The sequence below is a fragment of the Schizophyllum commune genome, assembly GCF_000143185.2.
Source record: "Schizophyllum commune H4-8 unplaced genomic scaffold SCHCOscaffold_8, whole genome shotgun sequence".
Taxonomy (NCBI): domain Eukaryota; kingdom Fungi; phylum Basidiomycota; class Agaricomycetes; order Agaricales; family Schizophyllaceae; genus Schizophyllum; species Schizophyllum commune.
In genome coordinates, this window is record NW_026089545.1 from 506,445 (window position 1) to 527,226 (window position 20,782).

The 20,782-nt window shown below is 58.3% G+C and overlaps 11 protein-coding genes across 11 annotated transcripts; 3 read left to right on the forward strand and 8 right to left on the reverse strand.

Moving 5' to 3' along the window:
• Window positions 1–28: 28 nt before the first annotated feature.
• SCHCODRAFT_02702702 (IkappaB kinase complex, IKAP component) lies at window positions 29–5,007 on the reverse strand (the record flags this gene model as incomplete). The annotated part of the gene is made up of 15 exons (XM_050346961.1): window positions 29–393; window positions 713–955; window positions 1,019–1,181; window positions 1,235–1,497; window positions 1,550–1,613; window positions 1,665–1,883; window positions 1,934–2,393; window positions 2,448–2,889; window positions 2,944–3,396; window positions 3,453–3,545; window positions 3,598–3,726; window positions 3,778–4,437; window positions 4,503–4,584; window positions 4,635–4,784; window positions 4,837–5,007. 15 exons carry the CDS (start codon window positions 5,005–5,007, stop codon window positions 29–31), a joined length of 3,957 nt encoding a protein of 1,318 aa, XP_050199120.1.
• Window positions 5,008–5,148: 141 nt separating this feature from the next.
• SCHCODRAFT_02600771 (uncharacterized protein) lies at window positions 5,149–6,092 on the forward strand (the record flags this gene model as incomplete). Its single annotated transcript, XM_050344040.1, has 4 exons — window positions 5,149–5,319; window positions 5,369–5,501; window positions 5,552–5,670; window positions 5,733–6,092. The coding sequence occupies 4 exons, from the start codon at window positions 5,149–5,151 to the stop codon at window positions 6,090–6,092; spliced, it is 783 nt and encodes a 260-aa protein (XP_050199121.1).
• Window positions 6,093–6,304: 212 nt separating this feature from the next.
• On the reverse strand, window positions 6,305–6,502 carry SCHCODRAFT_02507097 (uncharacterized protein; the record flags this gene model as incomplete). Its single annotated transcript, XM_050343191.1, has 1 exon — window positions 6,305–6,502. The coding sequence occupies one exon, from the start codon at window positions 6,500–6,502 to the stop codon at window positions 6,305–6,307; it is 198 nt and encodes a 65-aa protein (XP_050199122.1).
• A 9-nt stretch (window positions 6,503–6,511) lies between these two features.
• On the reverse strand, window positions 6,512–7,144 carry SCHCODRAFT_02702704 (uncharacterized protein; the record flags this gene model as incomplete). The annotated part of the gene is made up of 3 exons (XM_003030230.2): window positions 6,512–6,592; window positions 6,645–6,971; window positions 7,058–7,144. The coding sequence occupies 3 exons, from the start codon at window positions 7,142–7,144 to the stop codon at window positions 6,512–6,514; spliced, it is 495 nt and encodes a 164-aa protein (XP_003030276.1).
• An 825-nt stretch (window positions 7,145–7,969) lies between these two features.
• SCHCODRAFT_02669269 (uncharacterized protein) lies at window positions 7,970–9,237 on the reverse strand (the record flags this gene model as incomplete). The annotated part of the gene is made up of 5 exons (XM_003030229.2): window positions 7,970–8,286; window positions 8,337–8,518; window positions 8,574–8,875; window positions 8,973–9,155; window positions 9,208–9,237. The coding sequence occupies 5 exons, from the start codon at window positions 9,235–9,237 to the stop codon at window positions 7,970–7,972; spliced, it is 1,014 nt and encodes a 337-aa protein (XP_003030275.1).
• Window positions 9,238–9,583: 346 nt separating this feature from the next.
• Window positions 9,584–10,310, forward strand: SCHCODRAFT_02736771 (uncharacterized protein; the record flags this gene model as incomplete). Its single annotated transcript, XM_003030668.3, has 2 exons — window positions 9,584–9,655; window positions 9,725–10,310. The coding sequence occupies 2 exons, from the start codon at window positions 9,584–9,586 to the stop codon at window positions 10,199–10,201; spliced, it is 549 nt and encodes a 182-aa protein (XP_003030714.1). The 3' UTR covers window positions 10,202–10,310.
• On the reverse strand, window positions 10,249–11,555 carry SCHCODRAFT_02630779 (uncharacterized protein). The gene is made up of 3 exons (XM_003030228.3): window positions 11,183–11,555; window positions 11,042–11,127; window positions 10,249–10,991 (listed from the first exon to the last, which is right to left on the reverse strand). Exons 2-3 carry the CDS (start codon window positions 11,118–11,120, stop codon window positions 10,420–10,422), a joined length of 651 nt encoding a protein of 216 aa, XP_003030274.1. The 5' UTR covers window positions 11,121–11,127; window positions 11,183–11,555; the 3' UTR covers window positions 10,249–10,419.
• SCHCODRAFT_02335629 (glycoside hydrolase family 76 protein) lies at window positions 11,003–12,817 on the reverse strand. Its single transcript, XM_003030227.3, has 7 exons — window positions 12,521–12,817; window positions 12,406–12,472; window positions 12,095–12,354; window positions 11,998–12,042; window positions 11,842–11,949; window positions 11,625–11,790; window positions 11,003–11,569 (listed from the first exon to the last, which is right to left on the reverse strand). Exons 1-7 carry the CDS (start codon window positions 12,738–12,740, stop codon window positions 11,353–11,355), a joined length of 1,083 nt encoding a protein of 360 aa, XP_003030273.1. The 5' UTR covers window positions 12,741–12,817; the 3' UTR covers window positions 11,003–11,352.
• Window positions 12,818–13,628, reverse strand: SCHCODRAFT_02335628 (uncharacterized protein). Its single transcript, XM_050342416.1, has 2 exons — window positions 13,464–13,628; window positions 12,818–13,410 (listed from the first exon to the last, which is right to left on the reverse strand). The coding sequence occupies exons 1-2, from the start codon at window positions 13,467–13,469 to the stop codon at window positions 12,871–12,873; spliced, it is 546 nt and encodes a 181-aa protein (XP_050199123.1). The 5' UTR covers window positions 13,470–13,628; the 3' UTR covers window positions 12,818–12,870.
• Window positions 13,629–13,787: 159 nt separating this feature from the next.
• SCHCODRAFT_01099699 (uncharacterized protein) lies at window positions 13,788–18,187 on the forward strand (the record flags this gene model as incomplete). Its single annotated transcript, XM_003030667.2, has 4 exons — window positions 13,788–13,866; window positions 13,917–17,563; window positions 17,615–17,781; window positions 17,830–18,187. The coding sequence occupies 4 exons, from the start codon at window positions 13,788–13,790 to the stop codon at window positions 18,185–18,187; spliced, it is 4,251 nt and encodes a 1,416-aa protein (XP_003030713.1).
• Window positions 18,188–18,245: 58 nt separating this feature from the next.
• Window positions 18,246–20,760, reverse strand: SCHCODRAFT_0257805 (uncharacterized protein). The gene is made up of 5 exons (XM_003030226.1): window positions 20,618–20,760; window positions 20,123–20,565; window positions 19,836–20,052; window positions 19,579–19,771; window positions 18,246–19,518 (listed from the first exon to the last, which is right to left on the reverse strand). Exons 1-5 carry the CDS (start codon window positions 20,729–20,731, stop codon window positions 18,578–18,580), a joined length of 1,908 nt encoding a protein of 635 aa, XP_003030272.1. The 5' UTR covers window positions 20,732–20,760; the 3' UTR covers window positions 18,246–18,577.
• Window positions 20,761–20,782: the final 22 nt, after the last annotated feature.

Here is a 20,782-nt window from a genome sequence, read left to right on the forward strand (position 1 = left end):
TTGATGATGATACAGGCACAGGCATCATCTACAGTAAGTCATACAACTTCAACCGCCACTCCTCGCGCGAGAACTCTGGCTTCGGGACCTTGTCGACCGGATTCGGCTTTTGATGCATCTGCATTTGTTCCAACACCGAGCGCTCCGTGTTCCCCTGGCCAAACTCCGTGTTCCTCTGGCCAAACTCCGTGTTCCCCTGCCAGTGGCCAAAGTTTTCCTCTACCCCCACCCCGATCCCCACCCCCTCCCCTTCCGCCGGCTTCGTCCAGATCTCCTCCACCGCGCTCTTGAGCTCGACTTCAAATGCGGCGACGTCGGCCTGGAGCTCGGCGCCCTCGGCGCGGTGCTCGGGGGAGAGTTGGTAGAGGTGGGGGAGGAGGGCGCGGGTTTCGTCTGGAGGGGAGGGTGAGTTTAGTGTAGGGTGAGTGTAAGGTTGGTGTAGGGGAGGGTGAGGTAAGTGTAGGGGAGTGTAAGTTTAGTGTAGGGGTGGGTGAGATTAGTGTAGGGGAGGGTGAGTTTAGGGAGGGGTTTGGGGCAGGGAGAGACTTTTTGGGAAAGACGGAAGACGGTAGAGGACAGGCGTTATGGGGAAGAAGACGAGGGTGTAGGGAGGACCAGTGGATAGGGAGGACGAGTGGATAAGGAAGACAAGGGTATAGGCGAAGATGTAGGGGAGACGAGGGGATAGGACCGGGTGGTGACTTCGGCTTACCTAGCGTAGCATTGAAGCGCGCGACCAGCTTGCCCACCGAGGTGAGGAGGTACTCTTCTTCCTCGACCGTGCCCTTGCGCCCTGCTTTGCGCTCGGCTTTGCGTCGGGAGCGGGAGGTCTTCTTTGACGCCTTTGAGCTCATCGACGGTGCGACCGTGTACCGGGTGAACGCCGTCGCGGGCATCGACACGTCCGTCATGACGTCGACGTTGTGCAGGTTGGCCTCTTCGCCGTAGAATGCGTCTGGCAGGGCGTCAGTGTCAAGCTTGGCGAACGATGGCAGATACAAAGGACGACAGAACGCACCCGGCTCCTCCACCTTCTTCACGCGCAGCTCGCGCACGCGATTGACCTGCTTGCGGATCTGCTCGCGCATCTCGCCAATGTCATCTTCAATCTGCGCGCGGCTCTCGAGGGCGCCCGGATGGACGATGTCCTCTAGAAGCTCGGGGCGTGAGTGGAGCGCGATCTGGCGAGTGGGTGAGCGACTGCCTGGACATTGAAGGTGTGGGGACGACTCACGATGCGCCTAGCGGCCGAGAACAAGTTGCCTTGGACGAGAGCGATGACCGCCTCGCGCACGTCGTGGGCATAATCGAGGAGGACGCGCCCCGCATCGGCGTATTTCTTCTTCGCGACCAGACCCTCTGCCACGCGATACGCCATGTCTACCAGCACCGTATCCTCAAGCTTGTTGCGCAAGGCCAGGTCGAAGAGGTTCTCCCAGTCAAGCGCCTTCTCCATGGCTTGCATAGCCTTCGCGTCTCCACCGGCCTCCAGGAAGGCTGCGATGTACTTGTGAGCTTGCTACTTCCAAAATTCACCGAGAGCGCCCACCTGCAGCTGCATCGCGAAGCTCGCGTCGCTCGAACAACCAATCGCCATATACAGTGAGGATCGTCTGCGTATCCGTCAGCATTGACGCGCATTCCGTGCGAAAAGGACTACGCACGTTATATCGGTCCGTCCCCTTCCATATCCGCAGAGCATCGTCGTAGAGCTGGTACCGCTCTACGTATGCTATCGCCTCGTCGAAGCGCTCCGTCCCAGCCAAGCTGAGGTTCTTGAGTGCGCTTGAGTAACGACGTAGGTGGTCGTCGATGCGGAAGCGCTGGTAGTATGTATCGAGCGCGCGGAGCTCGCGGAGGAATGGCAGATATTCGCGTGGATCCTAGGTCAATATGAGCATACTTCGATTGTCATGAGAACTGTAAAGCGTACCTTCTGGGCATGCTGAGCAATCACCAAGACCAGTGAAAAATCGTACATCCCGAGCGCCGTGTCGAAAAGGCTGTCGGCATCAACGAGGAAGATGATGTACTTCACAGCGTCCTCGACGAGGGCGGGGTCGGACTCCTTCAGGCGAAGCAGAAGCCCCAACGCAGCCTCGTGATCCGGCGGCGAGCGCATAATGTGCGCAGTAAGGATACTATTCACGTAGCGTGCCAGACCCCGCTTCTCCAGCTCTACCCGGACGGCGTCGCAGATACGCGTCACGACATCCTTATCGAGCGAGCCTCGTCCGATGGCGGTCAAGAACAAGTTGATGTGATCGACCTCGGGGATCTGGTCCAAAAAGGCCGGCACGTCGTTGAGGAACCGCTCGAAATTGTGCGTGACGAGAACGTTGAGGTCGATACGGTTCCGCCGACAGGAGAAGAACGCCTTGCGATATTCACCTCTGTCAGGAAACCCGTAAGCTTCCATATACGCAGCCTCACAAACGCTGCCTCACCTATCCAGATCCTGCCTCACCACAGCCATAACAAATGGTCTCGGCGAGATTGTCTCCAGATTCCCCCTCGGCATCTGCAGCACCAAGTTCATCGCACTCGGAACCGCAACGACAATCCGTGAGCCACGCTCGACGCGCCGCTTCTCCCATTCGGTCGACTTTTTCGTCAGGTCATCAGACGTGGCGTCGGTGACTAGATCGGCCAACGGCGCAAAAACAGCCTCATGCGCGGTAGTGGTGAAGACGAGAAAGCCGGAGGCAACGGCAAAAGAGGTGGCGTTTGTGGCAACGGTCTGAGGGCCTGGGGACTCTGAGTTGCTCGCATAAAGCTTTCCTGAACGAGCGAGGCCAATGTGAATGGATGGGTCTTGCGACCTGGAAGCAACGAAACAGAACTCGGGGAAGGAGCCGATGGGTGTGAAGGTGTCGCCGGTCTTTGGGACTGCAACGTGGGATGTGAGCGCTGATGGAAGAAGGCAAAGCGTTTGTTGCACACCATCGTATAGCTTGCCATCCGCTGCTTGCCATGTCGCCGCACTGCCCGACGACAGAAGTCGTCCGTGTCGCCCAGGTGCGACAGCGCTGCGTGTCTCCGCCTTCAAGTCCGTGGTGATGGTGATATCCCTCCCATCGTCTACCGTACCCAAACAGTAAACCGTCGTCGGCGCCCCACCCTGCACAACAACAATCTGCCTCCAGTCACGGCCACCACTGAGCTCACCAGACGCGATCTTCTCGGGCGCCATAGGCTTTCCCCGACCAACGGTCGTACGCGTGTGCAAATCCCACAATTCAACGAGGCCACTCGCGTACAGAACACCCATGACGTCGCCAATATGGCCGAATGCGACATGAACCGGTGGGCCGAGGGCGGGTTGCAGGGCGAGCTTGTGCGAGGACATGGGCGGAGGAACGTTTTGGATGCGGAAGGGGGTGAGGAGGAGTTGGGCTGGGATGATGGCGGTCAGTAGCGAATGAGATGAGGATTGGCGGAGGATGTCTTACAGCCATCGATAACCGCAACTGTGCCCGTGTCGTCCGGAGGACCTGTCAAACTTGTGAAGGTGTCCCAAGCGTACACGCGGCGCATGATGAGGTCTGCGAGCTCATGAGCACTGTGATCACTCTGATGGAGGATAAGCTCGCTTACTCGGAGTGGTCAGGACCAGGTTGAGAGGGCTTTCGGGATGCCATTGGACGGACGTCAGGCGAACGTCCTTCGGCGTCTGTATCTCTTGCTTGAGGTACCAGTGGTAGTTTCCAGTCGTCCAGAGCTGTACTGCATATATGCTGAGTAACCATGTTCACCCTTTCATGGTAGGATATTCACCTGAGTCGTACTCATCTCGCTCAATCCACACCGCTAGCACATTAGAATCTGGGCTCCAGCAAAGCTCCCGAACCTTATGTCCCCATCGCCGCTCGCCGGTGTCCTTCGGAGGCCCCTGTCCCACCCGCGAATCCGGCGGACCACCAAGTGTAAGCCCAAACTCTCCGTGTCGCAATCCATTGCGCTCAAAAAACACTATATCATGTCGCTCGGGTCTGCCCGCGCCACCGCCCTCAAAGCCGAAGCGCTGAGTGCTGGCGATGAGATTGCCCGAAGGCCTCCAGGAGAGGGGATGCTCAAGTCCGGGTACGGCTTCGGAGGTAGATTGGAGGGCGCCTTGGCGGTTGTAGACGCGGAGAGTGCGGCGGCGGATGGGAGGGGAGTCGGGTGGGGACTGTGTGATAGAGAGAGACGAGATAGCGAAGAGTGATCCGTCACCGCGCCAACTTATCCGTGGACGAAGATCATCGTCCGTGCTGGTTGAGACGACGGTGGCGGGGCCGGCTTGGGCGGCGGATTTGCCGAGGGAGCCGTGGAATTGGGTCTGCTTGGAGCCCCAGCCGACGTTTATGGGTGCGTCCTCACCGAAGTCTTCGGTTTGGATCTTGCCCTCGGAAATCACGTCGAAAGTAGAGGTCATCAGGATAAGCTTGTCTTCGTCTACACCACGGTATATGCATCAGCTTGCAAGATCGGAGAGTATAGAAAGCAGGGGGACGACATACCAGTGATGAGCGCGACAAGGGTTTCGTCGGGGTTCCAGGACGCAGCGCATATTCCAGGTTCGACCGTGCCTTCGACTTCGGCCTACTATGATCATGAGCCCAGAAGGTGAGGATGGGTAAGATGGGGTGTACCATAGGCGCCTCTTCGTCAAGTGGTATGTTTGTAATGTCCCCATTGCGCATTATGGCCACGATCGAATGGGAGTCGGGCAGGACGTGCAGTGAGACGACCTGAGGGCCCGAAGCCGCTGCAGTCGCGGTGAACATCGTTACGGAGGAGTGCTCAAGCATGGTTAAGCCAGCATATATGCGATATAGTTTGTAGTTCACGCACTGTATCTGCATCGCCGACGCGGACCACCTCGACCTGTACTTCCCCGTCTGGGGTAACCGTCTCCGTCGTCGCATAAAGTACATCTTCGTCAAGGTCTACACACGTCGCGGTTACAGCACCCTGATTCCGTATCCGGATGTCAGAGACCGAGGAAAGCACCAGGTTCCTCATGTTGGATGTCGGAACGGCGCGGGGGGACGGTGGCAAAGAACAAGTGCAGAAAATAATGGACGCCGGATTTGGAAGTATTTGTGACGGGCCGGGCTGCCGGGCGCTTCTTGCTCACGACCTCGATCATCTCCCCCCACCATCATGCCAGCCGAGCGCACGAAGTCGAGTAAAGGCAACGAGGGGAAGGGAAAACCGTACAAGGGGAAAGGGAAGGGAAAGGCACCCCAGCGCGCACAAGATGGTCAGGAGAAGATACCCGGTGTACAGAAGATAAAATCTTCCCTACGGCAGGCAAGGAGGTTATTGCTGAAGGTGTGTATCACAAATAAGGAGAGAGCGCTCTATACTGACCGTCCACTAGGACAAGATCACCGCAGATGTGCGCAACAACACGGAACGGCGCATCAAGGCCTTGGAGGAAGAGCTCGAGAAGGCAGAACTTGCGCGGAAGGAACGCACCTTGGCAGCGAAATACCACAAAGTCAAGTTCTTTGGTACGTCCGCAATCTTGCGTGCAGGCCCTGCGACTAATGTTCCGCCCCAGAACGCCAAAAGGCCCTGCGCAAAGTGCAGCAGTTGAAGCGTGAGCTGGCACACAAGCCAGAGGACGAAGACCTGCAATCACGATTGTTCGAGCGCAGAGTGGATCTGAACTATGTATTGGTACGTGGTTGTCTCTCCATCGTCTCCTTTCCTTTGCTGATACTTCCCTCTCTCCCCTTCAGCACTACCCCAAACTCAAGAAATACATCTCCCTATACCCTCCACAAAAGTCCGACGACGCAGCCCCCCAACCACCGGTCGATACTAGCGAAACCGATGCCGCACGAGCAGAGCTGAGGGACTCTGTACGGCAACGAATGCAGGCTGGGGAGCTCCCTGCAGAGCCTGAAGTCGACATCGACAGCAGACCGCGCGTGACGGAAAAGCGGGACGCGTCGAAGACTGCGCCCTCGAAGTCCAAGGTGGCGAAGGGGAAGACGGCTTCAGCACAACCATCGTTTCAGACGGCGGCGGAGGACGAGTTTTTCGGGAATGATAGCGATGGGGAGGATGATGATGACGATGAGGAGGATGAGGATTGAGGACTTTGGTAAGTGCATGCCCTCAGCGAACTTCATTAGCTCATGCAAGGACTCACAGGTTCCGATCACTTTGCTCGTCTTGTATACTGTACTGCCGATATATGTGGGCGTCATTCGATGTGTTGCTCAAGATACTCCTTTCGCGAGTTTCCACGCGAATAGAACATCCGTGCGCTGGAGTGCCTTCAAGGCGATAAATCGAGATGCATGAACTATTTACATGCGGGTATAAACCAAGAGAGCACAACCAAGGGTATAAGCGAACACCCGCGTGCCGCCACTAGGGCGACTCGGAAGAACGAAGAGTAATAACTGAGCGAAGAACCATCCCGAAAGCAACCTATGCAAGTAAGACCCATGAAACTCCTCCCATTCCCCGTAAGGCGTCCCCTGACCGCACGCCCTAACATTTTCAGCCTTCAATACGCGCCGATAAACACACGGAGGTGCGCGACGAGCGACGGCGACGCTGGAGACCGCAGCTCGCAGGAGTTGGCGTACTGTGCTGGTCATCAGGCAACCCGCCTAATCCCTCCTTCAGCCAATACGCACCTCGCAGTCGCCGACGTCGATGAGCGGATGGCAACTCGTGATGCGTGGATCCCTTCGCGCACGGGCATCCTTGGCTGCGCGGACACGGGCGTCCACCATACAGGCGCTCGCCCGTGGACCATCTTCCATGTCGCCGGCGCACCCGTTCTCGACGACGCACACCCCATCATCGCACGCGAGGCACATAGGGCGGTGCCCGACGTCGAAGGGGGTGTTGAAGTGACGCTCCTCGTCGGAGGGGGTGAAGAACTCGCTCTCGGCGGGGATGATGATGTACTGGGAGCCCGAGGCGTATGAGGCGTCTTCGATGTAGGAGTGGGTTGGGGCCTGGGTGGAGGTTAGTAAAAGGGCAAGGGCGAGAGAGGGTATGTTGGAAGGTGAGGTGAAGTTGGGAAGGGGGAAGGGCTACATACGCGCTTGACCTCGATTGAGAGAGATGGCTTCCTGAACGCGCGCTTGACTCCGCGAACAGCGGGTGAAGTGGATGAGGAGGCGTGCATGATGTGGGCGAAGGTAATACTGTCGACTGGCGACGCAACGAGGGGCAGCGGAGGTGGGGGCAAAGACAGATCTGGAGGAGGCAGAAGTAGCGCTAGCGCTTTAAGTACAGTCTCGAGCTGGCGAGGAACTTGGTAGGACGTGGTCTAGGCATCGCCATATATATATTCGCCACCATCTTCGCTGCGGTATCAGGTGGCGAATCTGGATTATGCGCATCACGACGACGAGGGGCGTCAGCATGATGAAGGGGAAGGGACTGGGAAAGCTCGGGAAAGGGCGACGGAGCGGACGTCAATGGGTTCGGGCGGATTTTGCAAGGCTCAGAAGGGACGAGTGAATGCATGCATGGTCATGCCTGCGGCGTCTCCAAGGACTTTGAGTATTCCTGCTGCGAAGTGACAGCATCGGACTTGGTGCTGGGGGCAACAGCCGTGAAGGCTATTTGAGACAATAGTTCGGACGCACGGATATCCTTCCAAAGCTCGTATATTCCTGGTCTCTTTTCGACTCTCTGCTGTCCTGGCGCAGACCCTGCACGAACCACGAGTAACGGCAGCCATCGGCGTCCGACAAAGGCCGCGTCTTGCACTCCAGTTGAGCCGACGGACGTCTGGACTGCGCATCCGTATTATCGACATGTCGAAGAGCCAAGCCCCGAGGTCACGGCACGCAGCCCGTCCCTTGGTTACGAACAGGGACATCGAGCGATGGGACGAGGACGCTGCGTGAAGCCGCACAAACGGGCCGACCGAGAACGGTAGGCGACGTTCGAGACTGCGGCAGCCACCCCGTGCGGGTTCCCAGCTTATAGCTGCATCCGAGGGTTATGCGGAACGCCAGACGCTGCGCTTGACCTGTATCCTCCCCAAACTCATGCCGTGCCGACCTTCTGCCATCCTCGCTACCTGCTCAACTGCGCTCCATGCCCCGTGGTCCGTCCTCGCGTACGCCTGATCCTTCTCGGTCTTGCGCAGGGCTTTTCCGAGGGCTTTCTCCGGCTGGTCGGATCGCCAGACGGGGAAGAGGCGTTGGTTGAGGCGTTCGCGTTCGCTGAAGGAGAGAAGCCCCAAATTACGCGTAAGTCGGTGAGGTAGACCTCTCGAAGTGCTTGAATGGTACATCAACGACAACGCATTGTCGACTATGCCCAGTAAGCTCTAGGTCCACATCGTTGTCATCAGTCTCGCTTACCGCGTTGACCCCATTCTGAATACCACGTTCGCAGTTGAGCTATATCTGCTTTCTTATCAGCGCCACTAGAGGCGTTTCGAAGCCTTGTCATAGCAGCGACAGCATCGTCGAACGTCGGTCTATAGAGTTGCCGCAGGTACCGCGTCGCGTGAGGATGATGTAGGACTGCAGCAGATGCGGTCCTGAGGGTGAGCCTATACAAGCTCTTGAATGTCTTCGGGAGACTCAAGCATTGACCAGGAGGCATCGAGACCGAGAAGAGTGGTCAGCGCCAGCTTGCCTGCCGTCACGATGATGGACGTTGAGTTCAACAATTGATGCACCCCCCGGTCGCCGGCAAGCGCCGCCTTCACGTGGCCTCTTACCATATGCGGGCCGGCGTGCATGCATTTTCTGCGTTTACCTGCGTCCTCTGAGTCCTCTTTCGACATCAACGTCCTATCCCATTGCTTGGCCCAATAAATATGGCTATATAAGTTATCATCAAAAGAGCGACTGTGGGTGGTAGGTAGTTCAATGGGTTGCGCGGGTGAAAGAAGCTGATGGGCAGGCGTTATGAGGCGCATGGGGCGGCGTAGGAGGCTGTCTGAGCGGGTGAGCCCATATCCCGATCTCGCCGCGGCAATATGCACTCACCTCTGAAACGTCTCTGTTGACGACGAAGACCTGCGCCTTCGCGCTGACAATCTTGACGCGTTGCACGACGTTCTGAACGAGGTACACTTCGTCGAGCGGCGTGCCGAGCATCGCTCGGTCCTCCATGTCTATGGGCGAGAAGACCTCCTCGTACACCTTTGGGATCGTCACCGTAATCCTGGCCTATGCTACCTGTCAGCAGGGACCGCCTTCATACTCGACAACAGCGACATACCCGCTGACGGCTTGCAAAGGACGTTGACATCGTAAGGTTGGCGCGCGTATCTTTCCGTCCCCGCCCAGAGTTATATACTCAGTGCCGTGGGAGCAACGCTGACGCGAGTTATTGTATCACCTTCGATTGCGATACGTTGAGGGGGATTAGGGGGATTCATTCACCCCCATCATGTTGTTATTTGCCGGCCGCCGGCATGCAAGCGTCGCAGGTCCAAACTCAGGCAACACAAAGACATACCCCAAATAGGAATGTTCGCGTCGCCCTTCAACAGAATGCAGGCCAAGGCAAAGCTCTGCTTATATATAAGAGCAATTTTGGTCGCTCTTCCCCTCTCCAGGCCAAGCCCCGCTATCTATCTATCTATCTATTCGACATGGATTACCGCCTCTCCTTCGATAACCTCGCGTTTATAGACGTGCAACATTGTTTCGATTGGTCCCAGGAGGTGAGTCGTTTCATCTGCGCGCCGTCCAGCAGAGATTGGCAGACTGAGTTTCTGACGCGCCTCAAGCAGCCGCGCTCTCCTTATTCGTCAAGCGAGAGTTCTTCCCCCACCGGCTCCGCAGCATGGTCGATCGCGTCAAGTCGCGTTGAGCGCGCTATAGCGCGTGTACCACTCACTCGGCCCCGGAATGACGGATGGCTTCTCGTTTTCTCCGGCGCGTCTACGAGCTCGTTCGACCCTGCGGGCGCTTCTGCAGTGTCTGAAGAGGACCTGCTCGATGAAGATTCCCAGCCCTCGACATCAAGGTTCCTTCGCAGGCTCCGCGCTTTCCTCGCGTCTTGTGTGCCGCCGCGCCCTGATCTAGCTGCTATCGCCACTGCTCTGCGTCGGCTTAACTGCTTCGAGGTGGGCAGGTCCATCATGCTGGACGATGATGAAGTGCCTGCGCCACCCATCGAACTCGCTTCCGAGACGAAGAAAACTCGCCCCCTGACTATTCAGGTCATCTACTCCGATCCCCGGGCAAAATACTTTGCGGACTGTTGAAGCAAACGAAGCCTTTGCCGACATCACAAACGAAAAGGCCCGTTCCTGGGGCACTCAAGTTGCAACCCTCGGTTTACTATACAGTTCCTTACGCCGCTTCACGTTCTCTATACCCCATTCCTTTGTCTATCTTATATCATGTATGTATTGCTAATAGCATACATCGGTTATAGCCGACCGGTCGCTTTCGTGGAAATGCAGCTTTGACTTCGCAAGAATCATAGATTCCGCACAAACTCCAGTCGTAACATTTCCTCTTGCTTCACCCCTGCTGACCGCACCTTTTCCCTCCATGGTGTCGACAGAGCTTCCTTGTACTCATCCGAAGCCATCGCTGCTTTCGCATCCTCCCACTCGTGTATCGCAAGGTACTTGGGCGCCTCCCTCTCCGGCGTAGAGGTGCAGTGCAACCGGAAGCGCGCCGACGACTGCCACGTCGGCGCCTTGCTCATCATACCTATATGCTCCTCGTCGTACCACTTGTTGAACTCCTCTTCTGCACCCTCAGCCGGCGTTATAGCGCGGAAGGTGAGATACTTCGCCCCCTTTAGCGCTTCCGGCGACGCGCTCTCGTTCAGAGGCTCGTAAACCCGGCACTCGATGCGCGCGACGTCGGCGGCGAGCGTCATGACGAGCACCGCGCCCTGCACCAACTCTTCGGGATGCACTACCGTCCACATGATGACGACGTAGAGCTGTTCTCCTTCGGGCGCCTTTTCCGAGTCCCGGTACAGGATGCAGGGAAGTTCAGACCCGGCTTCGCCCTCAGGTGCAGACAGAGATGGTGCGCCTGCGACTGCATCAACAATCCATTTGCCCGATATTTACTATCGAACGCACTGGTCCAATCGATGGCCTCACGCGTATGGATCAATATGGCCGCCAGGTATGGCACATCGGCAGCAGAAGGCCTCTCCATGGTCAGTCTTCAGAGCTTGTGAGTTCGATAAGTTACATTGCAATAAATATAGCCTGCGTCACCAATGGTCGTAAAGTATGAGGGTAGGTCCGACGGTGCGTAAAAGACAGCGATGGTGGGAGTACAAAAGCAAGCCGTTACCGAGTAGTACATCTGCCAGTGCGCGTCATAACCCGGGAGCTACACGTGGTCGTAAATGAACTGTGACACAGTAGCGTGTCACGTAACACGTTTAGCAGCTCTGCTTGCTCGCGGCGAGGAGGGCGCCAAGGGCGGAGCCCTGGCTCTGAGAGGAGTGCTTGGCAGCGCCCTCGTCGGCGCCGTACCAGAGGTTAGTGTACTTGTCGCCATCTTGCTCGGCGTTCTTGAGGACGGCGTCCGCCTGCGCCTTGATGAAGTCGGAGTACTTCGTGCCGTTGTCCTTGCCAGTGATCTCGAGGAACCAGGCGCTGGAGAGATAGTGAGCAATGAGGCTGATGGGGAAACGAGGTTGCGGAAACGCACAGGTAGTAAGTGAAGATGCCCTTGAACGAGGTCTGATCCGCATTGCACAAGTTCTGGGAGGTGGTCTCGCAGTTCTCGCGGAGGCCGCCGTCAATTGTGAGGTTGTCAATGACGGCGTCGACGAGCTTGTACGCCGCGTCGATGTAGGCCTGGTCCTGGTTGTCGTCTGGAATCGTCGTAAGTCGCCATAGACCAATGGATTAAACGCTGAACGTACTCTTGTAAAGGTAACCGAGACCGACGAGCACGACGCCCTGGTTGTACGTCCACGGGTTCTCGCCGTTGTTCGCGCAGGAGCCGTCCTTGGTCAAGCCATCGTTGTACACTGCGATCCATGTGAGCGAATATCAGCAGGAGATACCGGAGTACTCACAGCCCTTGTCACCAAGCAACTTCGAGTCCTTGAACCACGCGTAGACTGCATATTCGGGGTCAGCTCTCCGCCTTGGCGCTGGCGTAACTCCACGTACGATCTTTCAGGTTGTCAAGGTACTGCTGGTCCTTCGTCACATCGTACATGTACCCGGAGAGCGCGAGGTACAGCTCGTTCGTGATCGAGTTCTTGTAGTCGCGCGCACTGCTCCAGAACAGGCCACCGCCGCACGTCGCGGAGTCGCGCGCGCTGCTGGCGATGTCGTAGTACTTCTTCGCGTTCTCCTGGTCGCCGTACGCGAGGTAGGCGATGGAGACCCATTGCACGTCGTCGTAGGAGCCGCCGTTGGTGAGGTAGCTGGGGGATATCGTCAGTCAGGTCTTCAGCACGCGAAGTATAGAAACGCACTCCTCCTGCCCATTAAAGACCGTGGTGATTACGTCCTTGTAGTCCGAGGTACCGGCGACATCGTCCACTGCGCGCATGAGTATACCTCCTCGATCGCGGGATGGGATGTACTCACATCGGTTGAGGTAGAACGCGTCGACCGCACCAATCCAGATAGCCTGGTCGCCATACGTCCCGTCCTTGAAGTATTCGCTCTGAAGCGCGGCAGCAGCCTTGCTCGCGCTGTCGACATACTTCTGGCACTTCGCAGCAGCGGCAGGGGCACGGATCGGCATCACGGACGCGCGCGCTTGGATCGCGACGAGAACGAGGGAAGTGAGTGCAAGGAACGACATCGTGAGCAGGCTAAGGATCCGTGAAAGAGAGAGGGGAAGGAAGAGAGGGTAACTGGAGACGAGAACAACTCCGGTCGACGAGAGCTCTCACTTATACCTCGCTGCGGGGTTCACATGGCGATCCCTTTATTCAATCAAAGGAGGGCGTTGCGGTGGAGCCACGGATGTTCGAGGTGTCTGTTTCACGGAGGGAATATGCGATGACGACGGAAGGCGCGGTGGACGTCGCACGCGTAGAGTGCCCCGGCGAAGAAGGGGCGTAAAACAATGACCAGAGGGCGGTGTATTGACGCAGGGGGGGGCACATCAGGAGGGCGCAGGTGAACCATGTACGGTCCAAAGGTGTCGGCTTTGGGACAGGCACCCAGCTCTGGGTAGCCGCAGCACGTCTGCTAGCCTTCGACGAGCGGTAGACTGTATACCAGTCCCCCCGTGTTAGGATATGCACCTGGGGTCGTACAAGTTGGGTGATGGATTCCAGAGCGCAGGAGAAACCCTGAGGCGACATTCGTGACCATTCGGGCCAGCCTGGAGGTACCCGGGCTGCTTCATGGCGTCCTGGTGTCGTTGCGATCGTCGTCTTATGATGCCTCGTCTGCGCATAACGCATCTTCAGCACGTCCCATGACCGTCGCCGCCAGAGCGTGCGATTGATGAGTTCCGTGGGTATCTGATAAGTTGCTGATCAGAAGTGAACTGAAGAGCATGTCCCTCTCTTCCTACAGTCATGATGAGTTCAATGATTATTCAAGTAGCCCAGGAAGAACACCGTACGACTGCGATCCAGCTGCACTCGTATCTCCCCCAGCTCCGTCGAGGTAATGAGCAGCGATCTCCCGGTTGATCCGTGCATATTCGCGGAGATGCACGTTTTCATTGACGCTCTAGCGGACACGCCTTGGGCACGCTGCCCAAGGTTTGATTACATGTCCACGCCCTTTCCCCACGTCTGAGGGCCACTTGTCTCTTGTCTCTGCATCTTATCTTCTCGAGCGCAACCGACAATCTCCAAGACTTGTCCCCGCTATCGTCCACCAAGCGCGAGCCATGTCTGCGGCCGAGCAAACCCCCCAGCTTCATGCGAGGAACGTCGGCGACGTCACGCCATGCGGGAGTCCCAGGTCTGGTACGTGGCGGCAGGCTAGATGCTTTGCATGCGCTTATATCCTCCCCCAGTGGCTTCCTCGAAGACGACGAAGAGCCCGTCCAGCGGAAGTGCGAATTCCTGGTCCACGGTGTCAGCCCCAGGAGGCGACATGAGGCTGGCGCCTATCGACACCAGCGCTCCACAGGACGGTGGAGTACCGTCCGTGGCGAACTCGACGCTCCCCAGCGCGCTAGATACCGCTAGCTCGACCGCGATGGACAGCACATTCGATGACCAGTCGACCATCACCTTCTCCCCCACGGAACGCCCGCATTCCCAGGCGCTTGTCCCGTATGAGGACTTCGAGCCTCGTTTCCATGGTTCTCACCGCCGCCCTGACTTCCTCGCCCCCCACCACTCGAAGGGAGAAGCGTCTACGCGCGGCTGTTCGCCGGATAGTTTCGTCGAGTCCCCCCAGCCTCATCCCATGACTATTCCGCCGCAGAACTCTCCCATTACTCTTACGCGCATTCGTAGCTGCTCCAGCCATTCTCGCTCGTCTGCCTCTCATCGCCCTCGATGCATCATCCTCGGGTCCGAATCAGAGGCGCCCTCCCCGCGACGAGGGCGTAGCCGCTCCCCACGACCGCTGAACCACGTCGCAGGATATCCCCCAGGCTATGCGTACCTAGGTGGCGGGCCACCGAGCGCGGACCCATCGCCCATCATGCATCCTATGGATACGTACCCGCAGCTGCCACCCTCCCCCATCTGGTCCCCCACATCGCCACCGTCTGCGCCGCGGGTGATTGTACCTCTGTCCGGGGACTTGTCGATGTACGACCGACCTCCCCTGTCGCCCGCCCAGGTGGCGCTGCCCACGCCGTCTATGTCTGAGGACCACAGCTGGTCGCCTTCTACGCTTCTGCGCCGTCAGGCCACGAAGTCATCGCGCGAGGGCAGCACGGCGTCGAGGAGTACACTGTCAGCCTTATCCGAGGTACAAGACTTTCATCGCTTGTCTCCTCGAGGTCCTCGCAGCCCTTTTATGGCGGCCAAGGTACCGCTTCCGGCATCGCTGCAGCCATCGCCCAGGCACCCTCAGCAGCCCTTGTCGATGCTCGGGAGCGATATCGCAGTGCGCGTGCCTCTGCCCGAGTCGCAGCAGACGTCCCCCCATCGCGAGCGCGATACCTTGCCCTCGCCGGCGCATGTCGAGCTGCCGCCATCGCTACCTGAGTCTCAGCAACCCACGCCAAGCCGTGTCGCGCTTCCCGCTTCTGCCCTTGCGAGCCCAGGCTCAGTGTCGCGCTATTCGTCGGCGCACTCGAGCTCGCTGGGCTACTCGCCATACAGCCACGTCGACTCGCACCGAGGCTCCAGCTCAAGCCGAGACTCGCATTCAGACCGCGGGTCGTGGTCCGACATCGGTGACGGAGTGCAGAGGGACTTCGAGTTTGATGCCCAGTCCCAGTCGAGATACAGCCATGATTCGGTGACGCCGTCGAGGGGTCCAGTGGAGTTCCCGGCAGTGTCGACACCCAACTCAGTGTCATCGTCGATGCCCCCGCTGCCAGCGCCTGTCTTGGCAAACATGCAGGCCACACCAGCCAGGGCCCACCGATCGTCGGGGGTGCACCCCCAGGACGTGCCGTCAAGGAATCTGCCTGTACCGCCGATACCTCCCCTGCCGTCGACGCATTCATTGTCTGTGGCCACGTCGCCCTCGCATTACTCGCAGGAGCCGTCGCCTATGACAGCGCAAAGTACGCGCTCTCCGTCGCCATCCGCTCGCTCTCGGTCCACCGCACACAGGACACGCTCGCCTTCTCCTGCGCGCTCGAACCATCTACCACTGGGGAGGCCAAGGGAACGCGACGATGATGACTTCCTTGCGCCTTTCGGGTTCGCTGGCAGGTCGAAGGGCTCGACTCCAGCGTCGGTCGCGCATTCCGGGTCCTCGTACTTGGAAGCTTGGCGAAAGGCTACGCAACCATGCGATGCTCCTGGTCCTGGGGTGGTGATTCCTATGAGCCCGTCTTCGCATTCGTCGGTTCGTAGTCTTTCGAACACGATGACTCACCACGCGTTTTCGCCCGAACACGTACAGCAGTCGCCAAGGTCTAGTGTCGCGGTGGAGTATCCTGGTGTACACGATATCGACGAAAGGCGGGCGGAGTCGCATCGTAGCTCTCCTCGAGACCAGCCACACGACGCGCCGCGCTCTCGTTCGCCTCCTTCACGTCGTTCTTCCACCCATCCTTCGTCTCACGGAGTTCCTTCCACTATCATCAGCTCCCCTCATCGTTGCTTGGATTATAGCCCTGCTCGCGCCCGATCGCCTTCTCCCGGGCGTCATTCCACACGTCTGCCTTCTGGGCATCGTTCGTCTGAGTATCCCCCATCCCCTGTGCTCGTTCCGCAGGATCGTTCAGTGAGGTCTTCCGCCAGCACGAGGCGTAGCGATAGACACAGCACGAGGGACGACCAGCACAGCACGAGGAGTGATAGGTGTAATATTCAGGACGACAGGCGTAGTGCGAAGGCCGGCAGCGTACGTTCGCAGAACGGCGATCACAGTGCGCAGGGCGACAGACGCAGCACGAAGGGCGACAGCGCACGTTCTCTGGGTGGCAAGAGTTCCCGCCACTCCACGACGAGTAGGGCCGAGCCGCCGCGGGTCGATATCCCATCCGCAAGAGCTGTTGCAGAGGCTGCCGTGCGAGCAAACGCCGCTGCTCATGCCGAAGCCATCGCGCGTACGCACCTACCCACGCACGCGCAAACGATTGCTCACGCCGATATCGCAGCAGCCATGACCGCGGAGCCCGTGACGGCCATCTCCTTACCTTCCCCGCGACTGGGGGCCGTTCCAGAGATGCAGCGGGGGCAGCTGGCTCCCGATGTGCGCTACACTCCTCCGATGTCGCCGTGCTACCTTGGAAGCCCAGCGGCGAAGGCGCCTGCGTCCCCTCTGCGCATTACCGTGCCTATCATGCATCGGGCGCCGTCGAATCATGCTGGGGAACAGAAGTCCACTATCGCCCCTGGAAGTGCGCCTTCCAGACCGGTCATCATGTCCGGGGTGTCGATCTCGAGCTCCTCCAGCAACAGGTCCTCGCGTTGCAGTACGAGGGACCCAGTGTATGCGCCCACGAGCTGCAACATGGGCACGGTGTCGAGCGTATCTACGCCGTCTGCTCATCCAGTCAGCGTTTTCGCTCCCGAGCCGTGTCCTACCTCGCCTCAGCGGCCACCACTCATCTTCGTTCAAAGTAGGGAATCCAGCAGGGCAACTAGTCCACAGCAGACGACCGTATATGTGCCACGACACTGCGTTGTCCCGCATTCTGTCACCAACACGGAGAGCAGCCGCCCTCGGTCTTGCTCGCGCTCGGCTTACCGTGGGCGCCAGGCGCATGGTCCTGCGGAAGACGACGTGGGCCGCGACAGTCCGCCTTCGCATGCGCATAGTCGTCGGGCGCGCTCGCCTTCGGTCCATGATAGGTGGAATCCTCATAACCCGTATATACCTAGGAGACCGGTTGTGGTGACCCGATCATCGTGCTCGCGCTCGCGTTCCCGTTCGCCTATCTACCATCGTCGCCGCATCTCGCCCAGCCCTTCGCGCTCGACGCGTTCTGGGCTGGATGCCCCTCGCGCCCACTCGCCGCGTAGCGTCGATGTTCATCATTCGCCCGACTTCTACTTTACGGACGGGACGCTGTATGTCAAGGTATGTTTCACACAGTGCCTGATTTTTATCGGTCACTGACAAGCTTTGAAGGTAGAGACGGTCATGTACCGCATTTATAAGCACTTCTTCCAGAAGTCGTCTCCCGTTTGGAAGGATATGCTGCGCGGTCACCGCGTAGGTCGTACAGAGAGCGAGCCTCTTATCCTGAACGACGTCAAAGCGGATGACTTTGACCAATTGCTTAGCCTTGTCTATCCGTAAGTTTCCTTCTGCTTCGCCTCGGAACTTTCACTTACCCGATCCAGCGACTTCGTGAGCTCCGGTCCAACAACGGCCAAGCAGTGGACCGGCGTCCTCGAGCTCGTCATGCAGTGGAAGATCGACGTCCTGCGCAAGCTAGTAATCGATAAGCTCGCGCCCCTCGCCTCCTCCGTCGACAAGCTCGTCCTGGGAGAGAAATACGGGATCGAGGGCTGGGCGAAGGAAGCCTACAAGGACCTATGCCTGCGCCGCGCCCCGCTGTCGAAGGAGGAAGGCCGCAGGCTTGGCGTGGACGCGGTGGTGCGGATCAACGAGATGAAGTACGCGCTGATGGAGAACCTCGGCGCGCTGGTGGACGGGGAGAAGCTGGCGGGTGTCGTCGAGGGCGTGCTGAAGGAATGAACTGTGATAATGGATGGATCGGTCGAACATGGAACGAACAAACTCATGATTGGATGTTGACTAACGAAAATTGACTTGTTCTGGATTATGCATTGTACTTGTATCTCCGCGCACTCACATCTCATGCTTTGGTTTGCCCATATATACGTAGTCGAGTTGGAATGCTATGGTTGTTGTTGTGAAAGCCTGCGCGTCGTACTCGAGTCCTATGACGATTGAACTCGTAAGCGAATGCATAGAGGTATCATCGTGTAACGGCCTCCGTCCCCTCCCTGTCCTGCAGGGTGGCATCATACAGGTAAGTATTCAAAGAAGTCCATGATGCTACTCCCGCATTCATGTTTATTGGGACAATGCCCCATCTCCCTCGTCCCTGCTTCCCCGCACCCATCATATCAGATGCATGCAGTACGCCACATCCTCCAGCGTCGTCAGCGTCACGACCGCATTATAATCGTCAAAACTCAGCGACGTGACGCTCCGCGGGTCCACGCCCTCCGGGAAGGGCACCTCGTGCACGGAGTGCGACGCGGTCTCGGGGACGTAGTGGACGAGGTAGAGGACGGCGTTGTGGGAGGTGTCGCCGTTCGCGGTGGCGTTGGCGAGGGGGAGCTCGGTGTCGGCTGCTGGGACGGGGTTGGCGGGATGGGCGGTGTTAGCTGGGTCGGCAGGGTTGGCAGGGTTGGAAGGGCCGGCGGGCGCGGGATCCTGGGCATCCGGTGTTGCTTGCGGTTCGGTTTCATGGGCACCTATGGGCGGGTAGCCCATGTCTGCTGCGGCATAGAAAGCCGCGACCAGCCCCTCCGTCGTCTCGCCCTCGCTGCTCGCGTCCATCGCGTCGTCATCGCCGCCCTCCCCATCGCTACTGACGGTCTCGTCGTCCTCGCCGTCATCGTAGTCGTCACTGCTCTCCCCCTCCTCATCGACCTCGATCTCTGCTGCCTCGTCCTCCTCCCTCCCCACGGCGAGCAGCAGATGCCTGCCCGAATTCGGGAAGTGGACGAGGTACCAGGGTCCGAGCGGCACGAGCATGGATCCAGGGATGCTGATGTGCTGCGCGGGGCTGGGGAAGGGGCGGTCGCCGTCGCGCGGCGGATAGGGAAGAGTGGATGGGGTGGCGGGCGAGATAGACGACTCTGTGGCAGCATTACTTTCCGGATCAAAGTCAAGCTGCAGGGCGGACTTCGTCGGCTCGATGGGCACATCGCCACCTGCCCTCGAGCGCGGATCCCAGAGGACGATATGCAAGGCATGGCGGCCGACGAGCTGGGTGAGTGTGGTGAACGCGACTCCGCGCCCGGAGCCGGACACGAGAGCACAGTAGTAGTCGTCTGAATAGGCCATCAGTATTGTGACAAACATATCGAGCAAAAGGCTTCCAAGCCACACACTCGATTCCCGATCCAAATCATCGCATACGAAGTCTCTCCGCGTGTCGAGTAGGCTGAGATGCATCGTGCGCGATGGGGCGTTGCCGAATGGCAGAAATTCGGGGGCGCAGCAGAATACACGCGTTCGTGGAGGGTTCATGTCTACGAGGTAGACTGAGTCGTTAAAGGTCATGGCCACCATATAGCTGGTGGGCTGTAAACAAATAAGTCCATGGAATTTGTGGCAATGAGTGGCAGATGGCGATCGGGCAACGTACTGTGAGCTGCACGTCTGTACGAATCGTCGAACTGGCATAGGTATGGATATTGATAGCATGTATGGTGATGTGATCGTTCTCGTTGCCGGTGACGCCGACCATCTGCTCACTAAGGAAAATGTTGAAGCTGCGTGTGCCGATGCCAAGGTCGACGACGTGGCGGAGTTCCATAACCTGGGCGGCGTTCGGTTCTGTGCTGACGCTCAGAAGCTTGATGCTAGTGAATCATCTCCATTAGAGTGCGCAAAATACGGGAGATCCGGCCTCGGCCAGGCTTCTCCACTCACTGCTGATGGGCATCCTGCTGGATCAAGAGTGCGATGGTCACCCGATCGGAGAACTCATTCAAGGGGGAGGTGTCCGTGATTTGTGTTCCCAAGTATATCGATTCACGCTCCTCGCCGGCCATGTTGTCCCAGCAGTATACAAAGCCACTATGTGGCGAGTGCATGACGACGAAGTTCGTTCTGTGAACGCCGAAGAGGCAGTACAGCACGTCTGGCAAGCGTCCTTTAGTCGTGCGAGTGGGAGTGAGCTTCGGCTTCTCCCAGAGCCGCTCGAACTTGATACAGTTCTGAACGTGACGTTGTAAGGAGGCGAGATCCGAGTCCGAGGAGAGATCGACAGCGGAGAGATAGGCAGTGGTATGTCCTTGGTACTTTGACGAGTGGAGAGCCGTGAACCAGTAGCTCTGGTCAGATCTTGCGAGATGATGCAACGTGCGGCATGTCTAGACCGAAGAAATAGGTATGCGATGGCGAGACGCGCGGTAAAGCACGTACTTGACTGAGGGCTAGGGATTGTTCCACTGAGAGGAAGGATAGAAGATGATAGATGATATCCTGGGGGAGTTTGGAGAGGTCCGCCATCGTCGTTATCCTCGACTCTGCATACATAAATCTGCAGAAGATGACGGGTGGAGCGAAGGCACATCGAGGCGTATTCTT

Bases quoted from the DNA above. Each gene is read 5' to 3' on its own strand.
- SCHCODRAFT_02630779 (XM_003030228.3), bottom strand. From the start codon at position 11,120: ATGGAGAGGCCTTCTGCTGCCGATGTGCCATACCTGGCGGCCATATTG. The intron at 10,992-11,041 runs GTGCGTTCGATA...ATGCAGTCGCAG, and splicing joins TGAGGCCATCGATTGGACCA to GCGCACCATCTCTGTCTGCA.
- SCHCODRAFT_02335629 (XM_003030227.3), bottom strand. From the start codon at position 12,740: ATGTCGTTCCTTGCACTCACTTCCCTCGTTCTCGTCGCGATCCAAGCG. The intron at 11,950-11,997 runs GTGAGTACTCCG...CATGGATCGCAG, and splicing joins GTTGCTTGGTGACAAGGGCT to TGTACAACGATGGCTTGACC. The intron at 11,791-11,841 runs GTACGTTCAGCG...CGACGATTCCAG, and splicing joins TCTCGGTTACCTTTACAAGA to ACGACAACCAGGACCAGGCC.
- SCHCODRAFT_0257805 (XM_003030226.1), bottom strand. From the start codon at position 20,731: ATGTATGCAGAGTCGAGGATAACGACGATGGCGGACCTCTCCAAACTC. The intron at 20,566-20,617 runs GTACGTGCTTTA...TCTTCGGTCTAG, and splicing joins AATCCCTAGCCCTCAGTCAA to ACATGCCGCACGTTGCATCA. The intron at 20,053-20,122 runs GTGAGTGGAGAA...ATGATTCACTAG, and splicing joins CAGCAGGATGCCCATCAGCA to CATCAAGCTTCTGAGCGTCA.